The sequence below is a fragment of the Watersipora subatra genome, chromosome 4 (assembly GCF_963576615.1).
Source record: "Watersipora subatra chromosome 4, tzWatSuba1.1, whole genome shotgun sequence".
Lineage (NCBI taxonomy): Eukaryota > Metazoa > Bryozoa > Gymnolaemata > Cheilostomatida > Watersiporidae > Watersipora > Watersipora subatra.
The window spans coordinates 5,625,788-5,653,344 of NC_088711.1; the positions used below are offsets into that span (position 1 = coordinate 5,625,788).

The 27,557-nt window shown below is 37.9% G+C and overlaps 1 protein-coding gene across 1 annotated transcript; it reads right to left on the bottom strand.

Moving 5' to 3' along the window:
- Window positions 1-240: 240 nt before the first annotated feature.
- LOC137394463 (60S ribosomal export protein NMD3-like) lies at window positions 241-26,714 on the bottom strand. The gene is made up of 13 exons (XM_068081186.1): window positions 26,643-26,714; window positions 24,659-24,793; window positions 24,414-24,507; window positions 24,100-24,180; window positions 13,071-13,290; window positions 11,569-11,647; window positions 11,328-11,424; window positions 9,200-9,317; window positions 8,479-8,630; window positions 7,199-7,308; window positions 3,484-3,666; window positions 1,705-1,775; window positions 241-754 (listed from the first exon to the last, which is right to left on the bottom strand). The coding sequence occupies exons 1-13, from the start codon at window positions 26,690-26,692 to the stop codon at window positions 630-632; spliced, it is 1,515 nt and encodes a 504-aa protein (XP_067937287.1). The 5' UTR covers window positions 26,693-26,714; the 3' UTR covers window positions 241-629.
- Window positions 26,715-27,557: the final 843 nt, after the last annotated feature.

The window sequence follows — 27,557 nt, forward strand, 5'->3', positions numbered from 1 at the left end:
TGGCTTTCATTTCCTGCTTCACTCTTGTCAAACAGTTTTATTTTGTTTCACAATGATTACTAGACTGCTAGCTGCTGAAGAGCTTGAAAATGAACCATAATTGCAATTATAGGAAATGCAGATGGATACTGACACATATTGTCAAGTGGTTTCAATAACTCAGTAAGACTGAATGTTCAGAAAATTAAACAATGACAGAGAGGAGATACTTGTTTTGTTATATATTTTCGTTGTTTATAGAACATTGCGCGGGCATGTATGTTAAGAAAACGGGTTTCTGCATGATTTCGATCATACACGTATCTTTAATGCTCTAACAGCGCAATAGCTCTACAATTTGAAAAGGAATAAATTTGCAAGTGAGGTGATTAGACAGTATATTGCTCCATGCTTCATTAGAAAGAATTTCAACTGTTTCTTGAAGGCAACGGATTACGAAGCAAAATATTACATTAGAGGAATTCTTGAGAGTTAGCAGTCCACGCACCAATATATGAAAAGTCATATTCTGATAACCTGTCACCTCGCTATATTTATATCAGAACATATGCCAAAAACAGGCACCAGGATAATAACAAAGGTCTCTGGGTGCAGCATGCCATTCTACGAGCTGCACAAACTAGGGACTATTACTCCATCATGGCTGAGCCAGCACCACCAGTAGCATCCTCTGTCAAGGTCAAATCATCGAGCATCTCCTCTAAAGATATCTGTGGGGTATCAGCATCAGCTTCCACTGCAACCTTTCGATGATCTACAATGACATTTTTAATAACAAGGATGAACTAGCAGAAGGTGCATTAAATGAAAGCCAGCATAAACATATTCTGGGAATTTGTGAAAGAACTTTTATGACAACTGATGTAAGATTGGGTCCTATCAGCATAAGTGGCATTCCATGATTAAAGCTAACTGGCTTTCTTATATGTTAAGAAAATAGATCAGCATGCATGGAAAACTGCCTCCTGGCTTCCAAGTACTAGGTATGTTAACTCAAATATATGGCAAATAACTTAATATCAACACTATACATGCAAAACACACATAGCTATTATGGAGCAAACACGATTATGTAAAGTATAATAGCCTAACAAATATCATAACATTGATTTATTTAGGTACTAGCGGAATGCCCGGCGTTGCACGGGTATTAAAAATCGGCATATAAACAGTGACAAATAATGTAATTGCCTGCCACCTGCCATTAGCCTGGCACAGTGCCAATGTTTAATTTGAGCAAGCTAGTAATTAAAACTGACTAATAAGAGCTGTGAGAGTCAGCTTTAGTGACATAACGTAATGCTATGCATATTTTAACCTAAATAATCACTCATATCATATACTCACTCGCTTCTTTTAAAAAGTAAGAACATGTTACAAAAAGGGAAACTAACTTATGAGTAAAATTCAAATGAACAATTAGACCGCTGCAAAACCAACATGGAGATTTAATAGCGTTATTGAAAATATTACTGCTGTAACACTGGTTTCATCAGAGTTTCTGTTGAAAAACTTACCACTAATAATAATTTTAAATAATAATTTGTCATAAATCAAATAATTGTTACAACCAAATTATGATGATAATTTGTTCATAAGCAAATAATGTTTTACGGCAACTATTACCATGCATTAGGCTTTTAACAAGGGAGAGCATGTTTTGCCACAGTTGAGCTGGCTTGCAATGTTCACTTCCCTTCTTACCTTTGTATATGTTAACATTATGACGTAGAGTCTCATCTTCCTCCAAGTCCTCCATGAAATCAGTGTAGTCCCTGCGCCAGAATAGTATTATTAACAAGGCAATAGCATCTTTATATCTAAACAAGTGTTAAATAACTCAGCAAAATATTGGCTTAAGCAGTACAGTGATTTTAGGATGCAACAATTGTGAGTCTTTAGCTGAATGAGCTAATGAGATTTTAGCTACCGTAAAACCTCTAATTGAACGCCATGGCACTCTATTTTTCAACCTCTCCTCTATGGTGGCGGTCAATTGGAGGCGGCGTTCAAATAGAGGCTGGAGGTCTATTTTTCAAATAGCTTGTCAGAATTTTCGGAAGATAAATTCAGCCCCATTGCAAGTGAAGCGAATGTCACCTATACTTTACCCTCTTTTTCTGGTGGACTGATATTAAACATTTTGAATGCAATAAATATGCTAACTTACCTCTAACTTGTCAAAGATCTCTTAATAAATATGCATCAAGAAACTGAGAAATATCTCTACCAGTTGATATCTATTGCTTGCAATTGACCTGCGATGATATTATAGCCTGTATCGTTCATTGCAATTTGTTGGTATATTCAATTTTTATTTCATTCTAAAGTTGAAGACATATTTTTATTTTATATCTATATTTAACAATCTTGCATAAAAGCTCATTGCACGCACTGATATGCTTGCAACAATTTGCAACCAAAACTAGCTTTTTATGTGCAATAGAAGTGGGGTTATGAGCATCGATCCGTTGTAAGCCGTGTTAAGATAGCGGCAAAATGCTATTAAATAACATGCCATAAAACTGATATTTATAGGTTATACAACAATAATCTATCAAATGATACAAATATACAGTATATCCATGAACAAGTGACATAAACGAACCACACCTATATTACATGCAGAAACAAAAATTAACGTTTTAGGAAAAAAAAATCTTTCCATCGTTTGCTCGGATAGCTGTGTTCTGATTGTTGCTTTCAATGGAACGAACATCTTCTAGTTGTCCAATACCTTCCACAATATCTTCTGGCTTCTTCTTCTGCACTGCTGAACCAGTCGATGTTAGCGTCCAAACAATTTTTCGGCAAAGCGAAACTTTCACGTGCTGCATTTAGCACTGATGTAGTGCTAAAAGTTTGCTCACTAAACGTATAACCTTTGGTCCAAAACCTGAGAACCGGTTTTTATATGCATGTCCTTCTAAGTATTAGGACCGCGTTAAACAAGAAACTACTATTAGCCTGAAATAGTTAGTAGTTATTTATTTCTATGGCGTTGCTTTCCAAGTTCCATCTACCATCGATAATTTAAGCCGATTTTATATATGTAGGCTACTTCGAAGTAGAAAGACCGCGTTAAACAGAGAGCTACTACTAGCCTGAGACCGATATTGCTACAGTGTTGCTTTCAAAGTTTAAACGAAAAAAAAGAAAAGCTTTGGAATTGGACAACGAGAGAATTAACTGTTATTGACATAAACGACTCATTAATACGATCTTGTGGACACTTCTACTGATCGGTTGATAATATGGACTCGAAAAGATGAAATAATATCAAAGTGGCAGTCAAATGGAGGTGGCGTTCAATTGGAGAGTGGCAGTCTATTTTTCAACCCTTCTCTCAGGGTGGCGGTCAATCGGAGGTGGTGTTCAAATAGAGGTGGCATTCAATTAGAGGTTTTACGGTAATTACCATCATAAAGGTATTTATGTTGGACAAGAAAATACAACTCTAGCTGCAAACATTTTTAAGCAAACCTTTCATTGCTGTTCGCACTCATTGCAGCTTCTCGCTCAAGACGTAGCAGCTTCCATTTTCGTTGTCGGTTCCTAAAGCCCTTATCAGAATATTGTTTCTTCACCAAAATCAAATCTGGTTTTTTGTCAGAAGAAAGCTTGTCCAGGTCAACGTCATTGACATTGCTGTTGCTCAAATCAAACCTAAATAATAAGCAGGTTTGATATTGCTTTGTTTTATCATACCTTGTATTATTATAATTGATATTTCAACTGCATGAGAGCTTTATAAATCGAAAAAGCCTAGCTAAAAAGGCCTTTGTTATATCAAACTGATGCATGTGCCAAAGCAGAAAGCCTATCAGCTGAATGACGAACCTTGTGAATGTTTTTTGGAGGTATAATACATAAAATTAACATATTTCCATAATACAGTCATACTTCAACATACAAGGTTAATGCGTTCTGGGACTGAGCTCGTACATTAATTTACTAATTTACATTAATTTAATAGTGTCTCAAGGCACTAGTTCCTATATAAAATAACTAGAAACAAATTAATCCGCTACCATTCTACTATAAAACCACATTAAACAAGATAATTCAGCGGAAAACCGTATTTTTAATTGTAATTCAGTACCTTTGCTAACAAAGTAACTAATACTCATTTAGTTGTTAAAATCTGCAATAAAATTTTACTTTACAACAATTTTACTGTAAATGTTTACCTTCAAGACAGACGTAGTGACTAACGGTGGACTGAGAGAGACTTGACAGCAACGCATTTGGCACACTAAAGTTTTGTGATGCAACTGAATTTGACTTGGATGATATTAGCTTACTAAACACGCTAACTAAAAGCTAAGTTTTAATCTTTTCCTAAACTTTAATTTTATCGTCTTGAATTTTTATTATCTGCTATCGGTTTGGCGCGTTCACTATTACTTTTAGCCAACCTTTTATAAACTTTTTCAAACTGATTCGAGGAGAAAGACCGAGCGGTGCTGTTCTCAAAAGCGGCCTCTCGCATACTTGGGCATATAGTGGCCATCGAGAACCAACTCATATTTCAAAGATTACTCGTAGATCGCGGGAGAAACTTGCTCGAAACTGCCCGTAGTACGATTTTCTCGTATGTTGGGACACTCCTATGTCAAGGGATGACTGTACTTGGGATGGTTGTAGATGGCTAATAAAGTAATTTCAAAGCTATTTTAAATAAATTTTTTATCTGCCACGTGTGACAAAAATTACCTAATAGGTTTGTTTATAGTTACTGACAACTTTTTAAAATGCATGAAGAAACACTAACAGAATGGCCTTGAAAACATGTAATGTGAGGCTTTCGAAAGTTTAACATTGGCCTACGCGAAGATCTGAGATTTGAGTTTAATTTACTTCACGACAATGCTCGTATCTGAACCTAATTACACATGAAAATCTTTTCTTTACCTAAACCATTTTTAATTCAATCCAACTATTTCAGATGGCTAAATCAATAGCCATAATGACTTACTTTGTGGTGCTAATTTACTAGGTAAAAATATCAGGTTACATTTGAGTGTTGGTATGAGCAAAGGTGAACATGTCAATTGTCTCGATGAGCAGAGATAACATTTAGATAGCATAATAGCGAGTAGCAACTATCACGCTCTTATCTCAACTACTTAGTAGCAGCTGAAGGAAAAAATTCAACCCAATAACAAATGTTATCTCAACGAATTAGCTCATTAACGCACATCTATCAGATACTAATGGATTACATTTATATACATTTATATATAGATATCTATATATATATACTGTTATATGTATATAGCGGTTTTATTGAATCGAGGAATTGCTGAGACTGATGTTAAACTTTTTCGTGATTTAAAAAAAAAGCATCAATCTTAATCCATACGGTCATATCTGAAAATACTTTAACACATTATCATATATGACTAAAGAAATAAATATATATATATATATCTATTTATTTTTTAGTCATATACAGTGAAACATGGATAACTCGCCCTCGGATATAGCGAACACATGGTTAACTCGAATGGATTTGCTTGGTCCGTTCCCACGCAATGATAAATGGCATTATATAACTCGACCTCGGCACCGTTAACTCGAACAGTTTTTTGCCGAATTCACAAACGGTTTCCGTTCAATTTATTTCGAAGGAGTTTCCACTAGTCGCGGAGCTGAGACTACTCTGCTTTCTTAACGAAAGCGCTTTTAGTACGCGTATAGTGTACGTATAATTTCCCCCGTACCGTATAATGGAACCGAAAAAGAAATCGTATAAAAATGATTAATCGGGTCGCTAAGACGTTCGCTTAGTTACGGCCAAGCTATAAACGTTGGAAGGTATTAGCGATAAAAATTTAATAAAGATAGACACAGCATGCAAAAAACATATTGTAACAGTGATTATATGCGGATACATAAAGATAAAATGTCACAAATAGGCTCGTGGCTTGGCGTTCGCTACAACAGACATCCGCTTTACGATGGCATCACGCAAGCAAAGAAAAGCATGGAAACCTTCTGACAAACTTAAAGTACTCGAGGAAATCGAAGCAGGACAAAAGCTATCAGCATTATCAAAAAGAGAAAATCTTCCAAAAAGTACAGTGTCAACATGGATTAAACAAAAAGAAAGAATAAGATCGTTATGTGACCAAAATTCATCAAGGCTAAGAGATCGTTCAACGTCGCACGTTGATTTGGATGGTGTATTATTGACTTGGTTTAGACAAGTGCGTAGTGAAGGCGTACCTATCGATGGGCCAATTTTGTTAGAAAAGGCTAACAAGTTTTTAAGGACTATAATAACTGTTTAAAATCTATTTCTACAATAAGTCACACTGTTGATCTTTGTCAAAAAAATACCTTGTCACAGACTACACTCGATAAGTTTTTTAAATGAAACAACTGATCAGATGTAAAGCATGCTTTTTCGCATTGGTCGTAAATGTTTACTTATGTCATGTTTTAAAAATTATCAGAAAGAATAAATATTTTTCTATTGGGCTGAGATTTGTTTGCAGTTTTAGGTGATGTGACTGACAAGACGTTTTAAGATTAAAATTGGCAAAATTGATCTCGAGTAAAACACTCAGAAGAAAAAATGTCTTCTGAGCGTTTTAACCGCGATTAGGTTTTGCCAATTTTAATCTGAAAAAGTTCTGGCAGACACATCACCTAAAACAACACACAAATCTCAAGTGTATAAAATATCTATACTTTCTGATAAATACTTTAAAACTCTACATCAGATGCCCTTTAACTTACAACAAACAACCTATACTTTAGTTTTATATATACATGTAGTTTGTATATGTATCTACTGATAAATACATTCACTTGTGACTGTGCTCTGATAACTTGAACGCTCTGATAACTCAAACACTTTCGCTCGGTCCCGTGAAGTTTGAGTTATCCATGTTTCACTGTATATAAATATATTTATTTCTTTAGTCATATATGACAATGTATTAAAATATTTTGAGATATGACCGTATGGATTCAGATTGATGCTTCTAAAAAAAAATCACAACAAAATTTTAAAGTGGGCTCAGCAATTTCTCAATTTAATAAAACCCCTTGAATTACACGAAGCTTCAATACCAGCTTGCTAACATTTAGCCAAGTAAAATATTGTTGATGAAATGTTCAACAGAAAACATGAACTACATTCAAGCCAGACACGGTTATATTACAGTAAAATCAGAGTGCTACTAACCCAAGAGCCGTGTCACCTGGCTGGAGAAGGTGACCAAGGTGAGATCTGCAGTGAATCTGATCAGCAGACATATCACTTGAGCGACACACCCAAACATCAGCCAGAACATGCTACAATGATACATCATACTTCTATGAAAACTTACAAGGATTTATTCACGAGAAGAGTTTATTTTATGTTGACACAAGTTTAAAGGTTGACTTACAACAAAATTCACATTACAGTTATTTGGTATCAAAAGATTCACCATGTCTTACTCTGTTGTGTTGTAGGTGCAAAATATGTGGGAATGAGATTACAAGCTCTTAAAAGCTAAAAAACGAACAGTTAATTGCAGCCACACGAGACATCCGTAGTTTGGATTCTCTTCAAAACGGCTCAAATGAGACGTAGTTGTTACAAGATGGTTTCTGTTTACACTTTCATGCAACCTCATTCGTCGAAATATTTTCACAAATATACTTCACGCATTCAATAAAACCATGTCTATTGTTCTTACGCGTCTGTTTTATCGTCATTGTAATGCTGTCACTTTTAGCACTGATATCTTATAACTTACCGTAAACATTTGTTTAATTTTTTAACCTTAGCTCGAAGGAGTACATATCAGTGTCTGATAATCATGATGAGCCTGTTGGTCACCTGTGATTAATCGAAAAGTGCTGCAGAAATTATTTGCGAATAATTGGGTCACATGATCAGATTACGACTTGACGATTAGATCAAGCCGAAACAAAACTGTAAAGTAGCGAGCATCTATATTTGATACGGGGTCTTCGGTAAAACCCGAAGTGTTTGTCATAAACTAGTGTTACGATAAGTTTTATATTGAGCTTTTTATTGGCCTTTCAATTCACGTGAGAACATCACGTGACAAGACAATAACCAAATGTAATGACTACGTCAGAGAAATAACCAGATTCCGATCTACTGCGGCTTTTCGTTTTTAAGCTTTTAAGAGCTTATAATCACATTTCCACATATTTTGCACCTACAACACAACAGAGTAAGACATGGTGAATCTTTTGATACCAAATAACTGTCATGTGAATTTTGTTGCAAGTCAACCCCTTAAAGGGAAATATTAAATGTCTTCTTAAAATCATAAAACACACTGGAGCACTCATCACTAATGAGAATCAAGAGTGAATAGAGGAACAGATACCTACTTGTGCCCGCATGTGGGAGCAGAACATTGCTTGCAGAGAAATATTTTCATATATAACTTGTGTATTATTGAAATGCACACAAGTTGCATAAGCGAGGGGGAATGAACATACTTTGGAAGAAATGGCTCCCACGCTGCTGTTGTGATGGATTGTATCGGCAGCAATTATGTCAACCTGCATAACAAGGTATTCCTGCAGCTGCTTGGATGTGGCCAAACTAGCGAATGGAGACTTCCAATACAGGGTGCTGTTCACTTCAGCCACTACAGACATATGAGCTTACATATAGCCATGGATATACATACCAACCTTACATATAGCCATGGATATACATACCAACCTTACATATAGCCATGGATATACATACCAACCAGCCAGTAACCAACCTTACCTATAGCCATGGATATACATACCAACCAGCCAGTAGCCAGCCTTACATATAGCCATGTATATACATACCAACCAGCCAGTAGCCAATCTTACATATAGCCATGTGCAAACAAAAATGTTGGTAATGTTGGTGAATATGAAGAGTTGATCACCAAAGAACAATACTGACCCTAACATATTCATTTGCAGCTGAAGTTGCTTCTCTTTGAGATATGCTCTCGAATGATGGTAGGACTTGACACATATTTATATAATAGGAGTTGACACATATTTATACAATAGGACCTGACACATATTTATATAATAGGACTTGACACATATTTATATATAGACAAAGATACTTATAAAAAGTAAATAATAAATAAGGGTACTGTATATGAAGGTACCGTAAATAATGGTAAAATATCATACAGATAAGGAAAGACAACGTATGATGACTTGCTTTGAAGAGTTGATGGGTTCAGAAGATGAATCGCTGTAGTCACTCTGCTACAGATAACCAATTGGCCGATATTGCCATATGCCGCCGAAAGTTTTGGCGACAAGCAGATTATGTCATCCTGAGAATACATAGAATAACAATGGATACAACTAGCTAAATGTAATATTATAAAATTTCAGTTGCTTATAGTGTGGTACACACTCTAAGTTTTAAGTCGATTGGAATATCAGTTCTTGAGATTTGGGCAAAATACCAAGGCATTTTTAACCAATCAAAAAATGCAAAATGGCTGCTGACAGAACATTAGTTCTTTTCGTATCTCTGCAATCCCGGGATATGTAGAATTACAAAATCAATGGCCACTTTGTGCGATATAAGCTTTCAGTATAACTCCAACATTTCAGATGGATTGGACAGTCAGTTCTTGAGATATTGACAAAATATCGAGGGCATTTCATCATACGAGAAATGAGAAATGGCCACCAACAAAACCTTAGTTCTTCTGAACTAACGTATGGACATAAGTTTCTAGTGACATACTGATTGAAATATGTAGTAATGAAGATCAAAATAGACAAAACTAAAAAGCTTATCTTCAGTAACAAGAACTTCGCATTAAAACTATTCGATTTTCTGTCCATAGGAAATATACTCTATCAGAGTTGGTCTATATCAAACATTATGTTTCTTCAGACCTCTAAAGCGTCACATCTTTGAAAGAGGGTGAAAAAGAACTATTTACTATTTTTGCTTTCTGTTTTCTTTCATTGCCTTCTAAAGGCTTTGTGCTTCAACATGATACTCAGTTAAAAAAGAATTGTGCTTTACTAAGTGCTTTTACAATCAATTGAAAGATGTCAATACGGTCCAGGATCAGGGGACTTGCTTGGGTATACAAGGTTAGACACGCAAGGTTAGGCTTCAAAGTGTTAATTCATAAAAGGTAATTAAATTTAAAGTGGTCTGTTTCGGCAAATCACAATTGGAAGGCAAGGGGCAATAGTAATAAAAGCACAGGTAAAACAATGACACTAACGAAGCATTGTTGTATCTTCTTCTACCTCGGTGTTTTAAACAGTAACTTCTCAGGCAGATTACCGTACTTTTCGGACTATAAACTGCACCCCTATATAAGCCGCATCTGCTTTATTTTCCAAAAACCGATAATAACACAATACATAGGCCGCACCTTTGTATAGGCCGCAGAACTCAGGACGGTGCTTTTTAACGTGGCAGTAACTTTGCTGTTTAAAACGAAACAGTGCCTATTGGCACTGTTTCGTATTAACCGACGCTTTTTAACCTAGTGCCTAACGGAACAGTACCGTTAGGCATTGTTTCGTATTTTCTTTCACTGCTAGAGGCGCACTAACCGGAGATTCTGGTTAATGCGCCCTAGCGGTCAAAGAAAAAGTCACAGAACAGCCGCACCCTTATATAAGCCGCATGGCTCAAATCATCAGAAAAAGTAGCGGCTAATAGTCCGAAAGGTACGGTAATATGAAAATTTTCTGTTTTTTTCCTTACATCAAGTATAATAGCGAGAAACAGTGGTTATAGATTGGAGTGGCCTGATTACACAATTCTTTAAAATTAATCTATAAAACTCTCTTAATAAGAGGGTAGAATGCAGCACTCTTCATATAAACATCCCCCACAGTCAAATGATATGGCATTGTGGTAGCACGAGGTAAAGCTAGTCAGAGAACGAACAAACCTAAAAACAACTTACACGCCCTTTAGCCTCAGGATAGTAATAACACAGATATGAAGTTTTAGGATAGTCATAACCCCGATCTATAGCCTTAGCATAGACATAACACAGATATATAGCCTTAGGATAGTCGTAAACCCGATCTTTAGCCTTAGGACAGTCATAACACCGATCAGTAGCTTTATGATAGTCATAACCCCGATCTATAGCCTTACGACATTCATAACGCCATTCTGTAGCCTTAGGATAGTCATAACACTAATTATGAGAAAAAGAAGGGTTTTGAACCTTGACCAATATTTTGTGCTTCGTCAAAACTGCGTCAGAATTTTAACAGAAAATAGCAATAATAATGCTACACATTATCACTATTCTGACGACAGAGTCGAATAGCGACAGATATGAACAACTGACCTTGCATATAGGAGCGATTTCTACTGAGAAGGTTGTTTTATAGTTGTGTATATTACTTCTAATATCATGGGATACTAGCTTCTTCGATGTAACATACCTGTAATCAACACGAGGAATGCCTTGCCATCTCCAATCATATACAAAATTTATGTGCAATAGATCAACAACAACATTGACGCATTTGATGGACTCTTAGAAACCAGTGTCAAAAGCGAGTGCAAAAGGTAACCGATGAGTTTACCTGCAGGGTACCACAGCTTGCAAGAACTCCACAAACTTCCTGGAATCCTGCGGTTGCCCATAAAAGAAATCTATTCCATCTGAAAGAACAACTGTCTCCTGAGACAATGGTCTACTACTTGACAAACATTGATTTTGAAAGATGCGACAAAAATCGCGAGGGTAATGAGCGCCTACTGGCACAAGAAATATATCTGTCTTGCATCTGATTAAGGTAATACAACACTTTTGAAGAAAGACAATAAAAAAGCACAAACAGATAAAAAGTAATGTTTGTTGTTCTTCCTGCAGGGACTTTGCAATGTTCTACATTATGATTAGGACTAAATGACTTTAACAAGCCATATAATAAATGTTTAATGACTAAGCAAAACTAACTAAACTTACAAGTGCATACAGGGGTGCATAGAGGAGTGAGTAAAAGAGTGCATAGAGGAGTGGATACAAGAGTTCAGGAGTTGCGTTAAGAAGTGTGTAGAGGAGTAGGTACAAGAGTTCAGGGGTTGCGTTAAGAAGTGCGTAGAGCAGTGGGTACAAGGGTTTGGGGGTTGCGTTAAGAAGTGCGTAGAGGAGTGGGTACAAGGGTTTGGGGGTTGCGTTAAGAAAAGCGTAGAGGAGTGGGTACAAGGGTTTGGGGGTTGCGTTAAGAAGTGCGTAGAGGAGTGGGTACAAGGGTTTGCGTTAAGGAGTGTGTAGAGGAGTAGGTACAAGAGTTCAGGGGTTGCGTTAAGAAGTGCGTAGAGGAGTGGGTACAAGGGTTTGCGTTAAGAAGTGTGTAGAGGAGTAGGTACAAGAGTTCAGGGGTTGCGTTAAGTGCGTAGAGGAGTGGGTACAAGGGTTTGCGTTAAGAAGTGCGTAGAGGAGTGGGTACAAGGGTTTGGGGGTTGCGTTAAGAAGTGCGTAGAGGAGTGGGTACAAGGGTTTGGGGGTTGCGTTAAGAAAAGCGTAGAGGAGTGGGTACAAGGGTTTGGGGGTTGCGTTAAGAAGTGCGTAGAGGAGTGGGTACAAGGGTTTGTGTTAAGGAGTGTGTAGAGGAGTAGGTACAAGAGTTCAGGGGTTACGTTAAGAAGTGCGTAGAGGAGTGGGTACAAGGGTTTGCGTTAAGAAGTCTGTAAAGGAGTAGGTACAAGAGTTCAGGGGTTGCGTTAAGTGCGTAGAGGAGTGGGTACAAGGGTTTGCGTTAAGAAGTGCGTAGAGGAGTGGGTACAAGAGTTTGGGGGTTGCGTTAAGGAGTGTGTAAAGGAGTGCAGAAGATAGCAAGTAATTTCTGTTTGTGATGCCCACACATCACTGCAAGCTCCCTATGTGAGAAATAGATGTTCATTTAACATTTGTGATGGAGAGTTTTAAAACCATGTTACAATTCTAAAAGCATAGGATAACTCAGCAACTACATGTAGCTGTTGTCACTCATTAGAGTATGTTGCTGAGACTTTTCTAATATAGTTTTATGTTGTCAAGGGAACAACCACCATGAAATTGTGAGTATGTTGCAAATAGTACCAGGCATCTCTTTAATGTTCAGAGTGTTGGTGTGTGCCTTGTGCTTGAGTATGGCCTGCTCTAGGTAGTACATGGTCTTCTTATGGCTAGCCTTCTGTCTCAACTGAACAACAGACTTCCAGAAATCCTTTGCCTCCGTCCTGTGGCAGTCGTCACACATTTGGTTGTGCACGACAAATTCCACAATAAACACCTGCTGCAGCATGGCTCCATTCAGAACCTAAAGTCAGTATTACCAGTATTCTCTATATCTTTCATTGGAATTCATACAAACTATAATTGCTTATGCCAAAGATGTCACCCTATCCAGAGTGCTATAGTGATCAGTTACAATCTGCTTCTGTAATAACAGTGATGATTGTGATTCTAAAGATCTACAGCAGATATCCTGCAGTTACAAATGTGACTGAGCAACTGGGAAGAAAAGCATTCTGTAAATCAATTAAGAAAGACACTCAAGTCACTATGAAACCGGTGTAAGTAGCACTAGAAAAAGGCATGAGAAATCAGAACAGAAATTGACTAGCCTGTTTGCTGTATCCTAAATACGTGTATGTGTACATCTCATAAAAGTCAGAAATATGAAGACAAAGACTACAGTTACGTACATTAGTTAAAAGTAATAAAATGCAAAGCTGCTCAGACATCTACTGATATTCATGGCTACAAAAATAAATCAGTTTTGTTTTAAAGTTGAAACTAGGCAACAATTTAAATCAACTTTTATTTGACGAACGTCTGAATTTGAACACTAAAGGTATAAACACACTAGGCGATATTTAGAGCGATATCGCGCTGCGTGGCGCTAATCTGCGCTAGAATTCACCCAGCGTGCTCATCCACAGCGATAACGCTAGACTTTCACTGCACAACTTTATCGCTAGCGAGATGCATTTCGATTGGTTGGATTTTACCAGAATGCAATTTTATGGCGGGTAATTATTTCTTATCGATGTTCATCAACGTACAGCAGCGACAATTTGCTATTTTGTTAATATTGAAACATCTTCAGAACGAGCACTGAATTGTTCATAAATTTAATAATAGCACTCCCAGTCATGTGCACCATAACAAACAAAAATTACAAAAAATCCAAGTTGAAAACCAACATTTGGAATCAATCGTTGCACAGGTTGACCATCTTGAGAACGGTAAATATTTAATACATTAGGCCTAAATATAAAAAACCACTACAAAATAAGATGTGTATAAAAATAGTGAAAAATATTACAGTTAAAAATGCAATAATCGTTTTTCTTATGTCTCCTTGTAGTGTAGGCAGTGTACAATCCGTGAAAGTGAGATAGGTTTAATAACAAATGCGTAAGTTGTTTACGTTGTCGCCTAGACGGCGCCATATTGACTGACCTAAATTTATTAACAACTCCGAAGAAACTAATGATACGAAATTTTATTGGCAGTTTGTGGGCGTGACCATTATATCGCTTGCTAGTGAATCGCTCAAGTGTGTTTATGCACACGCTAGCGATATCTCCGCCCTCCTCATGACGCTCGCGATAAAATCGCCTAGTGTGTTTATACCTTTAGTCTCAGCAAGCTGATAGTGGCCAAACCTTTGACACTTTAACTAAAGCATAACCCCTAAAACGATGACACTATAGAGGTTGACTTGCAAAAAAATTCCCATTACAGTTATTTGGTATCAAAAGATTCACCATGTCTTACTCTGCTGTGGTGTAGGCGCAAAATATGTGGAAATGTGATTACAAGCTCTTAAAAGCTCAAAAACGAACAGTTAATCGCAGCCATCCCAAAACCGCAGTAGATTAGAATCTCTTTTCAAAACGGCTCAAATAGGACGTAGTTGTACAAGATGGTTTCTGTTTACACTTTCGCGCAACCTCATTCGTCGAAATATTTTCACAAATATACTTCACGCATTCAATACAACCATGTCTATTGTCATTACGCGTCTATTTCATAATCATTGTAATGCTGTCACTTTGACACTGATATCTCAAAACCTACCATAAAAACTCATTTAACTTTTAAATCTTAGCTCGCAGGAGTGCACATCATCCTCTGATAAACATGAGAAGCCTGTTGGTCACCTGTGGTAGTCAAAAAATGCTGCAGAAATTGTTCGTGCCATTTGGCAGGAAGTATGGGTCATATGATCAGATTACGACTAGATGATTAGACTAGGCTGAAACGAAATTGTAAAGTGGTAAGTATCTATATTTGATACAGACTTTCCGGTAGAACCCGAAGCGTTTGTCATAAACTAGTGCTACGAGAAGTTTTATATTGAGCCTTTTATTGGCCTTTCATTTCACGTGACAACATCACGTGTCAAAACAATAACCACAATGTTTGAGTACGTCATCGAAATAAAGAGATTCCGAACTACGGCGTTTTCGTGGTGGCTGCGATTAACCGTTCGTTTTTGAGAGCTTGTAATCACATTTCCACATATTTTGCACCTACAACACAGCAGAGTAAGACATGGTGAACCTTTTGATACTAAATAACTGTAATGTAAATTTTGTTGCAAGTAAACTTTTAACTAAAGCACGACCGCTGAAAAGATGAAGCAGTAGTGCTTTAAATGCCTACACAAGTCTTTAGTGTCCTTCATTTTGGTTATTGTTTACAAAGCTTATTGATTAAAGTTGCATATTTATATAAAATCTTACAAACCTTAGAAATAGTGTCATATATTCCTATTTAGTTAATTAGTTTGCTATTAAGTCAATTGCTGTTTTTCTTCTAGTAGTAATTGCTGACTCATCATTTGCCCTACTTTTAACACCTGCACGATTTGCTGCATACTTTCTCTTGTCACGTTGAGCTATTATTGCTAACATGTCTTTATACACAATACACCTTTAGAGCAATTGGGTAAAGCCGTTTTTGGCAGGATTGTGACGCGCGGGACATTTGAACGCTTCCTCGCATACCTCTCAGCTCAGATGCGAAATTCTGGTGTCATTCATACTGTTTTAGAAAGTACTTGACATCAACTACTACTGAATGAGATTTCATCCTTGTCATGAAATGTGTTAACAAATTACGAATCATTGAAGATGGTGTGACGCGCGGGACCATAATTTGACATGAAAAACTACTCTTTGATCAATTGAAAAAATCTTCTGAATTTTTGAACTCATAACATTACTATTTGACAAGTGCAAAGCTCTTTTGTCCTTCTGCTAGGAATACATACCATTTTGTTTCCAGGCCCAAGTTTAATGACTCTGTGAGGTTTGAAAGAAGACAACCACCTGTGACGCGCGGGACTGTGACGCGCGGGACAAAAATAACATCATGAAAAATTAAACATTTCTCTATGTTTTGTTGTTGTTAGACCACAAATTGCCATGAGTTGTAATTGTAACAGTGAATATATTTGTATTAAACCCACTAGTAATTAATATTATTATATATTGCATTTATTTTATTTAAACATAAAACATATATAACCTAAAGATTGTCAGACTTTCATGCAGTAAACCATTTTTTTTTAAATCAGCATGATTCATTTTCCATTTTACACAGTTCTTTTCAGTAGCTGGTGGAGCGTAGTAGGCATTTCCAAAGAACAGACAATAGCCTGCCGCAGTCCCAGTAGAGCTGAATCCGCATTTTCGCAGTATTTGCAAGCACAGACAATTTGACCATACATGTCTAGAAACTGGCTTGCAATTTACTGGGCGCAACTCTTTTTACTAAGGCCAACCTTGATATCTGGATATTCCTCCTTGAAAATCTCAAAGATGTCACTTAACGTGTAGTTCAGTGTTTCCGAAGTTTTCATCGCTTACCAGTCTTGTCTTTTACACTGATGGTATCCTTCTGGCTTGGCATTTCTCGACTGATCTTACTGTCCCGGTAGAAATAAGTTATCTTCTCCACTGTTGATTCAAGTAGCTTGTTCCGTGGCTGAAAATTCATTCGCGCTTTTAGTTTAGGCAGACAAACTGCCTGAAGGACAATATCCTGTTTGGTCGGGCTCATCATGGACAGCTATTTACCAATCAAAAGAGCTTTTCTCAATGGAAAGTGTGGCAATGCTGTCTGTAGCTTTTTTCTCGCTCCTCATTCAGACAGTCAGCTTAAAAATATGGAAGAGGTGCTTGTTCCTGGTGTTGAATTAGCTTCTGCCTCTTTAGCGCGATATTTGGCCTTTCTCTCTTTCCTTAGCACGCTTTGCTTCTAAATCTGATGGAGCCATGCGAAATCTCTTTCTCTCCCTGTGCTATCTACACCTATAAAATCATAAAACTGTACACTAATATTCATTACAGATTAAACCATATTATGTACATATCATATACATGTATATGACATGAAACCTGTTGAATGTTTACTCAAATTCGTGATTCACCTTACATCATCAAACCACAAGTAGTGTGATTGATAAAAAATGTTGTACGTACTTGTGTATACTTGCTCAGAAATGTATAATAGGTATTAAATATATTTTACCTTTTATTCTCTAGTTTCCTGAATGCTTTAAATCCATGTTGTGCTATAAAAACTTCTCTACTCTTACGCTTACGATCCATCGAATTAGGCATCTTGCAAGCAAATGACATCTAACATAACGCCAAGTATGGCATGAGGCTGAGCGTTATGTTGAGTGTGGTGTTATTCTGTCAGCCTTGCCTGACAGGGAGGATGGCATGTTTAGTATGGTGTCATTGTGGCAGTATTACCATACCGACAGTAAGTGTAGCATGATTTTAACAGCAGTTTGGCAGTCATTAGAACACATGCCAGTTTGAAAGTGTGAAAAAAGCAAACGTACTCTCTCTGAAAAATTCTTAGTGTTTATGAGGGAAACCTACTTTCTCTACTGACTGAAAATTCAATGCATGAGTGGAAAGTAATTTTTGTAACCATACTTTACAAATACACATTTGGTTCAAGGATTACCTCGTGATTTGCATGCTAGGTGTGTGTGTGTGTGTGTATCAAAAGAGTAATCTTGACAAGCTACATATTTTGAGTTAAAAAACTTCATAAAATAATTCTAATTCGTTATTTTTCTCAAAGAAACTGGCTTTTAAGACTTGGAATATCCAGCATTACTTTCAAATACCAGAGTATCAAAGAGAACTCCCAAACAAAGGCAGACATCACCATATTATTAAAAATGTCCCGCGCGTCACAAATAGTTCCATGTACCTATAAAACTATAACTTGCAGTATCTTCAGCAAATTGGCGCGTTTGGCTAAGCTATAGCAGCCCAAAATCAAATTATAGATGAGAATTTTTTATCTCAGATAGCTTTGAAAGAACAGGCTGCAACTAAATGCACTTAAATTGTGACGCGCGGGACAAACTAATTTTTGCTTGCCTAAATGGTAAGGAAAAATTTGCATTTGCTAGGAAAAAACACCTGGGCTATAAAATCCACTATAGTATTGATTATAAAATGGAAGAAAAATTTATTTCAGAATGAATTGCAAAGTTTGAGAAGAGATGATCAATTGTCCCGCGCGTCACACACCATACCAGAAAAACCTACTTGCATGCCCAATATCTTCATAAGAGAAGATTTCATTATGAAAACTTTTGTGTTTCCACATGTCTGAACATGTTTGCTTGCCAATTAACTAAAAATTATGGTTGCTAAAGGCAGAAAAAAAATTGCCTTTGTGTGTGACACCATGCTTGGCCTTGCCCAATTACCAAAGAAAGCTTCTCTACTAAAAACACAACAGTTGGTGTCAGAAGTGGGATTATTGAAGTTATTAAAGGCACAACCATGGCAGAGAATATTACAGAATTGATAGCAGCAATGCAAGCACAACAAAAGGCACAGATGGAGCAGTTTACAGCGATTCTTGGACAACTTGCTACGAACCAAACAGCGCAATCAACTGCAGCGCCATCATCCGTAAACGTACCGAGGTTTGATGACTATTGCAGAGAAAAGGAATCTTGGGTACAGTATTTACAACGCCTTAGACAACACTTTACAGTATACAACATAACAGACAGTACTCAGCAACGTGCATGTTTGTTGTCATGGGTTGGTGCAGAAACCTATGAGTTACTAACAAAGCTGTATGGGCAGGATGACATAACAACAAAAGGGTTTGATGAGCTTACCATAAAGCTCAGTGAACACTTTGCTGATAAGAAACACGTACAAGCAGCTAGATATGAATTTTATAACTGCAGAATGAAGCCAAATCAGTCGTACTCAGATTGGGCAGCTGATCTGCGAGGCATTGCCCGCAACTGCAATTTTATTTGCAAAAACACAGGGTGTGGCGAAAGTTATGTCAACGATCAGATTAGAGACGTCATAATAAAAGAGACGCCTCACGCTGACATAAGACGCCAATGCCTGTTAGATACGGATCCAAGTCTTGAGGATGTGCTTAAAAAAGCTTCCACTTTTATTACTACATCAGAGACTGACAGAGTCTTGAAAGGTGAGACAGTAGTGGAACCAACCACTCATCAAATGGCATCGTCATACAAGCATAGACACCTTAACCCCAAAGCGCAATATACACAACGACATAGTAGTGATAAGACTACGCCAGAAATAGGTAAGACGTCTAAACTCAAATCTTGCCCACAGTGTTTCATACAGCATGACCGAAAACAGTGTCCGCATCGCAACAAGCAATGCAACTTCTGCCAAGGCCTTGGACATATCAGTTCTGTGTGCATGAAATCATCCAAGACTAATACAAGTAATGGCTACAACTCTAATAATGTAGTTGATGAAACAAGCAGTGTTTTCCAAATCTCGGACACCTACGAGCGCAAAGGCAAACAAATTTGGATAAATGCCACTGTAAATGGCAGACAGGCTAAGTTTCAATGGGACACAGGCGCTACTTGTTCAATGGTAGGTCTAAAAGGGTATCAACAGCTAGGTTTTCCTCCATACCAACCCTCAGAAACGTCACTTCGTGCCTATGGCAACACCGCTCTCAAGGTAAAAGTACAATGCTTTGTTGATGTACATGTTGGTCAAACTCTAAAAAGAAACTTGCGCTTACTTGTCGTTGACTCGGACCAAGGCACAAACCTTCTTGGACTGGACTGGAGTGATGAGTTTGGGTTATCTCAGCAAGGTCTTTCCTCTGTTGCACACGCTATTTCAAACACTGACACTGACCAAGCTCTCAAATCGAATATAAACTCAATCTCAAAACAGTTTCCTGACGTTTTCAAATCAGGTATAGGCCGTTGTAAATCACATAAAGTTTCTATTCATCTAAAAGGAGCTAAGCCTGCCTTTTCTAAACCACGCGTCATACCTTACTCAAAACAACAAGCGACAAAAGATGAGTTAGACCGCCTAGTCTCAGAAGGTGTTCTAAAACGTGTCGACTTCAGTGACTGGGCTGCGCCCATAGTCGTTGTATCTAAACCATCTGGTAAAGTAAGAATCTGTGGTGATTTCAAACAACTCAATCAAAGTATATCTGTAGATCAGCATCCTTTGCCACAGCTCGATGACCTAATGGAAAAACTTCGAGGGGGTGTGTATTTTTCAAAGTTAGATCTTGCAGATGCATATCTACAACTAGAGCTAGATGATGCTTCCAAGAACTTGTGTGTCATAAACACACCATTTGGTCTCTACAGATATGAGACCATGTGCTTTGGAGTTGCCTCAAGCCCAGCACAATTTCAGAGATGTATGGATGCTCTGACTCAAGAACTTCCTGGTGTGGCTGCCTATCTCGATGATCTCATCATAGCTGGAAGCACAGAGAAAGAACATTGGGATAACCTAAAACGGGTATTAGCAAAACTGCAGGAACATGGTTTTCGTGTAAGGCTTGACAAATGTCAATTTTTCCAAAACTCCGTGGAGTACTTAGGCCATGTTATTGACAAGCAAGGTAAACGCCCTTCTGCTTCATCTATTGCTGCCCTTAAACAGCTGCCTGTGCCCCAAGATGTCCAGCAGTTGAAAGCATTCATTGGAAAAATAACCTACTACAGTCGATTCATTCCTAATATGGCAGACAAAGCGGCACCATTGTACTATTTACTCAGAGACAGTGTACCATATGTCTGGAGTGACTCTTGCCAGCAGGCCTTCATCCAACTTAAGAATGATGTTGTTAGCGCCACTCACCTATCACATTATGACCAGACTAGAACATTAGTGCTTGCAACTGATGCATCTTCTTATGGAGTGGGTGCTGTACTCTCAATGCAGGACACTAATGGTGATGATGAAACACCAATAGCCTACGCTTCCAAGACTCTCACTGATTCTCAGAAAGGATACTCCCAGATAGAGCGGGAAGCACTCTCCATTATATATGGTATCACAAAGTTTCGTCAATTTCTCTATGGAAGGAAGTTTATTCTGCTAACAGACCATGAGCCTTTAGTAAGCATCTTCTCTCCAAGCAAGAACATACCCACCATGACTGCCCAACGTCTTCAAAGATGTGCCCTGACTCTTATGGGTTTCCAGTATGACATAAAGTACAAACACACGTCTAGGCATTCTAATGCTGATGCATTGTCTCGACTACCACTTGGTCCTGACAGCCAGTTTGATTCTGCTGAAGAGCTGGAGAGTCAAGAAGTATCACACGTGCTGAGAGAAGAAGTAGAAACCCATCCGATAGACCCTATGCTGATCCAGCAGTACACTAAACAGGATCCTACACTTCAAACTGTCTCCAAATGGATTTCCGAAGGATGGCCTATAAACAATCCCAAAGGGAAAGAATTTCACAAATTTTGGGAGCACAGAGACTCCCTCACCATACAAGACGACGTGGTGCTTATTCAGAGAGATGCCAATTGCAGAGTTGTTGTACCCAAGGCACTACAATCTGCAACACTAGAGACTCTACACACATCCCACTGGGGAGTGATGAAAATAAAGCAGCTGGCTAGGCGTTACGTATGGTGGGAGTCAATTAATTCTGACATTGAGGCAATGACAGGCGCGTGCGACATCTGTAGACAGCAGGCCCCTGCGCCTCCACAACACTACACTTCATGGCCTGCATCAGAAGAGCCCTGGAGTCGCATTCACTTAGATTTCGCCGGGCCGTTTAGAGGCAAGATGTGGCTTTTGTGCATTGATGCATTCTCGAAGTTTCCCTACGTCGGCATGATGGACATTGGGCAGACTACAACTCAGCAAACAACTCATGTTCTCAAGGATATATTTAGCTTGGAGGGCCTACCAAAAACAATTGTCACAGACAACGGCCCACAATTTGCATCTAAAGAGTTTGAAGAGTTCTGTAGCCAACATTTTATTCAACATATCACTTCCCCTGCTTACCATCCATCATCTAATGGTGAAGCCGAACGCTTTGTACAGACATTCAAGAAAGCAGTAGAAAAAAACTGTGTGGGAGGAATTCAGCTAAAGGACAGTGTACGTCTTGCGCTTGCCACTTACAGAATGCTCCCTCACCCAAGCCTTAACTGGAAAACTCCTTCCGAAATGTTACACGGGCGACAACCAAGATGCCTACTCTCCCTACTAAATCCAAAAAATAAGGCTGCTCATGTATCTAAGAACACGACCACCTTAAACGCATCACAATTTGCAGTAGATTCTTTGGTGTATGCTCGCAACTATTCATCTGGCCCTAAATGGATTCCAGGTCAAGTCGTTTCTAAAGTGGGCTCTACAATCTTTATGATTTCTACTGATAAAGGACTTTGGAAAAGACATTCAAACCAACTTCAAATTCGCCTTTCAGAAACTAGCATATCTAGTGCTACTCCTGCACCAGTTGACCTGGATACAAAGTCTTCTGGTCAGCCTGACAGTACCTTAATACCTAATAGACGATACCCTCTTCGTGTTAGGAAAGCGCCTGAGCGATACCAATCATAAACTCACAACTTGTGTGGGAGGAGTGTCATATATTCCTATTTAGTTAATTAGTTTGCTATTAAGTCAATTGCTGTTTTTCTTCTAGTAGTAATTGCTGACTCATCATTTGCCCTACTTTTAACACCTGCACGATTTGCTGCATACTTTCTCTTGTCACGTTGAGCTATTATTGCTAACATGTCTTTATACACAATACACCTTTAGAGCAATTACCAAAGAAAGCTTCTCTACTAAAAACATAACAAATAGAAAATTATTTGGCCAAGTTGGTCAATCAATTTAAGTTACCTAGAGTTCTTACAGCCATGGAGCGTTCCTATTGCAACCCTTTAATCAGCTAGGTTTTTAGCAGTATTCATGTCAGACAGATCGAAATTTATATAACGCCTTACAAACATTGAGTTCGATTTCAACAATTGAGAGTTGAACTATATGCTGAAGTCATTTTGCTAGACAATGCACAGCCGAAATTCTAACCAATCATACCTAGATAGTGACCAGCGCGACCTACAAGACATACCACCCTGCTTCAATGTTACGAAATTTTAACAGCTAGTTAATTATAGTGAAAAAAAGTTTCAGATTTCGAACAAATCGCTTTCCAAACAACCTTCTGCAACTGAGTATGTTCATAAACTGAGGTTTGACTGTAATTGTCGAGCATACTCCTGCGCAAACACAGACCAAAAACACAGACACAGACCAAAAACAAGTAGAACCAACTATGTGAAGGAAAACTGCATATATAATATAGTACTGATTTTCAAAACTTCAATGCCTCAAAAAATTCCCAACATCATTTATTTAAAATCACTGAGGTGCAGAGCCAAATATTTAAACAAATTTTACATCTTGTTAAAAAAAATCATAAGTTAACGTGGTTGTAGGTCAGGGCCTGACTGTACTTGATTTTAACGTCTAATCTAAATTTGTTTTTGATAAAAGTCAAAATATACAAATTGTATAACAGCACAAGTTTGTAAAATTCTGGTATTCTACCTCTTACTATAAACTGTTAAAAGCGAAATGAAATTTTAATGCTGTTCGCTTGAAAAATAATGCACTGCTAAACCAATGTGTGTAAATAAACTCGTGCTATAGGCATGCGCTCTTATACAGCAGACCCTCACTGAGTTAACAAGCGTTAGCAATGTAGGCTGAAAATGGTACTGACAGAATGTGTTAGCAGACATGAATATTGAATATACCTCCTTCTGAATTGTTAGTTTTACTTTCAATCGTTTGGAGTGTGGCTCCGTCCAAACAAATCCAGCATCAACAAGTCTAACCTGAAGTAAGAAGAGACATATTTTCTGTCGCAAGAGCCTAAAAACATCCAACAGACTAAATATGTGGGTTTGCACCTAAAACTACTGTTGTTAATGAAACAGAAGGAGTACTTTTCTTACAAGATTAAGGATCTTAAAATGGTCATAAATAGGTACACAGGCTGCTACCACCTCATATGTAGATGAAGACAATTCTAACCATACATCACCTATAACAGGAGTACTCTGCTTACTGCCTTGAGCCCTTTTAGCTTTTTCAAGCAAACAGAAAGAAGTTCTTTGCTCTCCAAGCTGGCAGCAATCCATTGAGAGGGAGGCTGAAGGTACCTGCAAAGGTGGCAAAGCAACGCTAATGAAGTAACAATTTAACAAGAAAAATTCACTTGACAGCAACATTTTTATGGTCAAATGCAAAACAACTCATAAATGACTATATCCAATAGTTTAATCAATTATCAAAAGGTAAGAGCAGACGAACCTTTCACAGTTTCGGCAGAAAAAGATGGTAGCTTGCTTGGGAATACCCTCGGTGATATCCACGTGTGTTCTTATGCATACTACACACATATTAGCTGGGTTAGGAGCGATTGGCGTACCACACTGACAGCACAAACTGAAAGAACGCAAGAATATTCATACGCGCATGCACTGTACTTACTAAGTGATGAAAAATTGTTAGACTAAGTATTTAACACAGTCTGATTGCCACAGGACATTTTCGTGTAACTTTTTTTACAAAGGAGGAAGGACCATGGAGTATAACGGGGTCTTAGGTTTAACAGGCAGACCAGAGCATCCCTTACCTTTATACTTACACTTACTGGTGATACTATGGCTAACCAGTGATAATTAGCCATTTAAAGGGTGAGTATAAATACATAAACAATTTGTTTCTTACGCCATGCGTAATTAGCCAAATCTACCAAGCAGATCTACAGACACAAATCTAGATTTTTTAATACGGCGGCGGCCATTTGGGCCCAGTAATAGCAATTAGGTAGTCTGTTTCCGGCTTCACTCGGTTAGAAACAGTCATTAACATTGGTACTTGGTAATTGATTTCCACTGCTAGCTATCGTGAATTGCATAATTCACTACAATAGAGTACCACATCCTAGCAAGCTATTGCTAAGCTTTAGCAAAGCATTAACAAAGCTTTGCAAATGGAAAAAAGCTAGTAATTGAGGGCTTTTGAGTAGCATCTACAAAGAGCTTGAGAGGTGCATTGGAAAATAGTTACAGCCACCTTAACTGCTCAAAACTGCTCTTCTCCTGTAAAGACCAAGCTGGGTGACATTTACTCGTGTGTCAAAAGTATCAAAGAACTTCTTAAGCTACAAGGAATTTCAAATCTGAAGAAACTAAGGTGAGAAATCAACAAGCTTGTCTACTCATTGTTTAATAAATAATAAAATGATTAATCAATCACGAAATGCATTACTTCATTGAAAATTCTGCAGTACTCAATATTCCGTTCAATCACTCATCTGCAAAGACAAGGCAGCTTATTGTTGGTGGGTGGTTACCGCAATCCAATGGATCAATGAAGTAGATCATAATTCCATGATTCTATATCATACATATAGATAATAAATTATACATCAAACTACTCTCTGCTTTTGACTAGGTCTTGTTACTGTACCCACATGGTCTATATATCTGCAACTACAGATGTCTCATGAGCCCTGTTGCAGTTTCATAACCTGCCAAGTTCCTTTGGTTTTTCTGTCAAATCTCACAATCCCCAATGTTTGTGCTGGAAACAACTCTTCCAAGCACATAAACACCCCAGTGAATTTATCATATGGATGAGCTGCACCATTCAAACCTTCACAAAGTATGGTAATAGTGTAACAGAGAAAACCACACAAAGAAAAACTAATTGTGACTCGGTAAATCTCTGTAATTGAAAGACTCAAGAGAAAACCAGCGGTTGTTAGGAAGTGAATGGGAGTTTAAGGGAATACGTGAAATTGATGGTCAAACAATACTGCTGAGTAGCCATGGCTACTCATCAGTATTGTTCGACCGGAAACAGACTAAAGACCTAACTGCTATCGATACAAGGAAATATCCACCGTATTAAAAGTGTCTACAGATATGATTGGCTGATAGGGCTGATTGCTCACGGCGCGATAAAAATATACTTTTGTATATAAAAGTTTTTATAGCTAAGTAGATCACCTTTTAATAGCTAAGTATTTTCAGTTTATCTATTAGAAGAGCGGTAGGGCACGAAATTAGTAATTACTAGATCAAAACGATGCTAAAAGCAGTAAGCTATCATGGTGCCCATTTGCTACCACCTGTTGACACAATAATGATGTGTGGCAAACAGACCAATGAATATGAAAGGTAGAACAAATTACTTTGATGAGGCAAGGTGAACATCAACCGAGGTAGCATGATACCTATGGATAAAACTACCGCAATGGATGATGGAAACTTGAAATAGGTCTTACATGGTCTGTGAAGGCTGCGCAGCAGACTCATCATACTCTATGGACTGCATTGCTCCTGGCCGAGACAGCACTAAACCTAAATCAAACATCAATGCCTTATCAGACTCGGCAAACATTCATTCTAGCCATAAGACTATTTATCTTCAGAACCATTGATATTCATACGTCAGTCTAGTCTTTGTTTGTTCCAATAGTCAGTTGTAGGCAGTATTAAATACCCCAGCGGTTTAGGGAGCAAACGATTTTTGTTACAGGTAGAGAATAAGTGGCTGCAACAGCAACTCATGATTCCAGATTGCATTTTCATGCATCACCTGAAGTGATCCATACGATTTTTCCCTGTTCAAGTGGTACATTAGACTGGTAACTATCTTGTCAACCACATTTGAAGAGCACTTGGTGCTAAATATGTCAATGTGTTTTTTCAAAAAATGCATTGCTAACTACCGACCACTTACAAAATTAATCACTTAGAAATAGCTATTATTCATAGCTAGACTATTATATGATAGAGAAAATTACATTATCTTGCAAACATTTAAGCCTTCTGAAACATGGGTACGAATCTACGCTCTTACACATTTAAAAGTGCTCATAATAATATTTTCCATAAAACAAATCTGCGTTTGAGTTATGAACGCAACAAAGAGACACTTTTTCCAGGCTAAAAAATAGTTGACATTCTATCATCACTCAGGTACGGCTGAACGGTAACTGGACTGTTGGGTAACCTTCTGTAACGGTCATGGAAACAGACCTGCCAACCCAAGAGTGTAGCAATGCTTGAGATTTGGTTTTGGGGCAATTGATGTATCAATGATAGTATATATATATAAAATTGAGGAAATTGGGGCCAAAATTCTCACGCATTTTCATTTTTTCTTCGGGGCGATTGCGTGAGTCTCACGCCCAATG